Source organism: Parasteatoda tepidariorum, chromosome 10 (genome assembly GCF_043381705.1).
Source record: "Parasteatoda tepidariorum isolate YZ-2023 chromosome 10, CAS_Ptep_4.0, whole genome shotgun sequence".
In the NCBI taxonomy this organism is placed as follows: Eukaryota; Metazoa; Arthropoda; class Arachnida; order Araneae; family Theridiidae; genus Parasteatoda; species Parasteatoda tepidariorum.
Window position 1 is genome coordinate 50,159,613 of NC_092213.1, and position 3,886 is coordinate 50,163,498.

Sequence of the window (3,886 nt, forward strand, 5' to 3'; positions counted from 1 at the left end):
CTTTTCTTTATAATGCAATAAAATCTGGCGAGCAGCTATTTAAACGATCAAACACTTCGTTTGTTCATTTGTGGCTTGAAGTTAGGCTCGCAGAAAATGCCGTTCATGGGTTAAATTTAGTAGGAATAACACAACCTGTGACGTAGGCTATAGTATACCCAATTGTAAAACATTCATTACGGCTTTCTGACTGATGAACTTACACCTTTTTTTGAAATGCTGCTGTAGCTAATCCTATCTGTCTTTCTACTTTGTAACTTAATATAATTTCTTTTATTTTTTATTATTATTAAACTGTGTTGATAGTTAATTTTTATTGAATTAATTTATTTAATATATTTAACTAAATCACCACAAATTCATTTAAATAAATTGCTCTACTCGAGCCAAACTAGATAAAATAATTTTGACTTGCAACTCGAGAAGTGATTATGATTAGCCATGTGATTTAAAGCTGATTTAATTGGAAACCTGTAAGCGACGTCACGCGTGTGTGTCGAACATGATTGGCTTCTGAATCAACAAATGCCATGATTTATCTACGATGACGTTACTTGCAAGTACCCATCTCTGGTTTATTTGTTCTTTTGTTTCTAAAGGAAATTTCCTGTCCCTCAAAGTGTTAAAGTCATGGGACATCATAAGTACAATGTTTTTGAAAATGACCAATAGTGAACACGATTGTTACAAAATTATTAATGTAAATAGTAAATATATATTACAAAGTAACAAAGAGTAGTTATTTATATTACAATTATTATAATACATATATATTTTAAAGTTACAAACAAACATATATTGTGAAACTAGAAATTAAATAGTTTAAAAATATCGCTACAATTACAAAGCCAACAAAGCTATGAACCGGATTGGCTCTGTAACAAGCGGCCTTGGCTCATATCTGAGCCATTTTTGAGATAATTCATTGTTACCGACCGGCACTGTCACCTAACTGACGTACTCCAATGGAACGGCAAAATAAGAGTTCAGTTAACTGTTTTATTACAAGATCAATGTTGGATCAAGATATGGATTAAGTAATATCAAACTATTAAGCAGATAGAACTACGACGAGAAATATCCTATTACTAAAGCAAACCAGGGCTCGAAAAACCGCCCGTCCTCGGCGGTCAAAAATTTTTCCGCGAACAACGAATTTCTCGAATCAGACGTCCGCTCGGACGGCCATTTTCCCGTTAATGTTCGTGATACACTTTCAATTTTTGTCTTACAAGAGTCTAGCGCCTCACTTCTAAAATGACCCTCTAATCTAGAAATCCCGTACATCAACATACTGCGCATGGTGGATTGATGTTTTTTCCTTCTGGGAGTAATGCAGCAGTTGAAAGGGACTTTTCAGCAATAAACTTTAAAAAAAAAAAAAAAAAAAAAAAAAAAAAAAAAAAAAAAAAAAAAAAAAAAAACATTATGTAAGCGTTAAACGCAATTATGAACAACCACCTAAATGGAAAACCCCTTTCAGATTTCTGTGCAGAAACCTCTGTAAGTCATAGGCTTGATTGTGGAACTGGCAAACGTCATATTTGATTCATTTAAAAAACGCAGACCCTCGGATAAATTGACATTCCAGATAATTTGACCTTTGTCATTTAAATTATTTCATAAAAGAAATGCTAGGTTTTACTATTAGTAACTTAGTATTTCTTTTATTATTGCATAATGTAATCCTAGTAGCTACTAATTCATTGTGTAATTTATATAAATGCTTGTAATAAATAAGAAAAAATAATATTTTTATTTATTTAGAAACGACGGGTTAGTTTCAAAGGAAGACGGGTACATTGTTGGACAAGCCGTCCTCGGGGACGGGTAAAATTTCTGAGTTTTTTCGAGCCCTGGGGTAAACTATCAGGCCAAGAACCATCACGAGAAATATCCTGGCAATACGAGCCGAGTAAAGTTATCGCCAACTAAAATACCGTGAGAACAAATTCAATACTAATAATAATAAGGCATACTAATTTCCTATAAATGCTAGGGATTTAAGACTACAGAATACGTATTAGTGGGACCGGAAAGTAATGTCGTTTCGGCGCATTAAATATTCGTTAGTTTTAAAAACCTATTTATTTTTTTTTTCAAACCATTTCAAATCATTTTCTATCCAGCATTGAAAAGTTGTTGCTAACGAGGGTGAATATATTATCGATTAAAAATAAAATCTTGATAACAAATATGAAATGCACCGAAACGACATTACTTTCCGGTCCCCCTAATACATGAACGTTTTTATCTCATATTGAAATTCAATACATGTAAATTATGTAGAATGAACTGAGAGAGAGAGAGAGAGCTTTTTTAATATCAATCTTATCTTAAACATACCTAATTAGTGCAGAAGATATTTTAAGTTAGGAAGTCGGACACAGAACGCACTCCTGTGAAGAAACCTACATTTTTTTAATGGATTTGAATCTTTAACCCACAGTATGTGAAAGGGTAAATATGATCCCAATTAGAAACAAGTGGTTCCAATAGTATCTGGATAATATGGAATAAGTAATATCCGTGAATGCCAGAAAATATCTGAAGAAAATGGTACTAATATTTAAAACAGGAAAAAGATCGAAAATTTTATTCCCCCGATGTTAATTTCCGCATAAAAAATATTAAAAAAATCGCCTTTAAAAAAAAAAAAAAAAAAAAAAAAAAAAAGTTTTTTTTAAATTAAAAATTTAATCTTGTGTAGACTTTAGAGTATACATTCCGTGTAAAAATGTGTATGAGATAGAATTTTTTTTTATTATAGTTTAAGTACACAATCTCTTAAAAATGTAAAGAAATCAATGTTAAGTAATTTTCATTGTCTTGAAAATTCCCTTTTTTTTATGCATCCAATTCATGTATTTAGTGTGTATTAATAGGGGAAATGCAAATTGGATATTTTAAAACCCTAAAATATTATCAAGCATATATTTTGAAATTCAAATTAAAAAATTTCTGCCATGCTACTCATAATTATTGCACAAGAAATGGTTTATTATAATTAATTAATATTGTAATTTATTTATTATTCATAGTATAGTTAGGTTTATAATAATTACATTTTTTTATAAGTAGCAATTAAGCAGAGTTTTCTTCTTGTTCTTCCTGTATCACCTTTAATTCAAAAAGAAGAAGAAAAAGACTAATTAAGTAATTAAAAATAGTATACCCAAATTTACCTTCATATTTGAAAACATGGTTATTATCTAATTTACCTATAAGAATTTAAGACTTTATTCATTCAATTATTGAATAATATTTGTTGCCCTTCATTCGGCTAAAAATTTACAGTACTTTTTAACATACAGTGCAAATTTAAAACTGACTTTTTCCTGCTTCATTTCATTAATTACAACTTTTATTATATAATTGTTTAAAATATTAAAATTATTATTTTTGTATAGGTTTTACTACTTTCAAAATGATCTAAAGAAAATTATGATAATACAATCAATCTTAATTATGTATATATATATATGTATAGTTCTTCATACATACTTTTATCTGCTTCACTCATTATAAATAATTTAGTTGTTTTTCATTTTTCATAATCAAGTTTTTATTTATTTATTTGTGCATTTCAAAGTTATTTAAAACAAACTATAAGCTCCTTTTGCATTGCAATTGCTTTACTAATAAATGCTTTATGAAAACTATTGAAGAAATTTCATTCTTTGAAAAATATTACATAATTTATATTAATATTATAATATTACTTAAAATAGTAGTACATAAAAATATCTTTATTAAAAAGAAATATTACATAATTTATGTTTGTAATTTTTTTAAGATTAAATGTGTTGATTGCTACCATTTTTCATAGGTGTACTAGCTTTCTTCTTATTTGTTTTTTACAATTGAATTTTTTTTTTTTTTTTTA

The 3,886-nt window shown here is 28.4% G+C and overlaps 2 protein-coding genes across 2 annotated transcripts in view; one reads left to right on the top strand and one right to left on the bottom strand.

Annotated features, from left to right (window-relative positions):
- The window catches only part of LOC139426702 (uncharacterized), a 3,459-nt gene extending 2,820 nt beyond the window's left edge, over nucleotides 1-639 (bottom strand). Inside the window, exon 1 of the mRNA XM_071186457.1 lies at nucleotides 503-639. Within this exon, the coding sequence (XP_071042558.1) occupies nucleotides 503-639 (137 nt within the window). The remainder of the gene's footprint in view (nucleotides 1-502) is intronic.
- Nucleotides 1-3,886, top strand: part of LOC107447208 (C-signal) — an 18,118-nt gene that overhangs the window by 11,980 nt on the left and 2,252 nt on the right. The gene's annotated exons all lie outside the window — the stretch shown is intronic.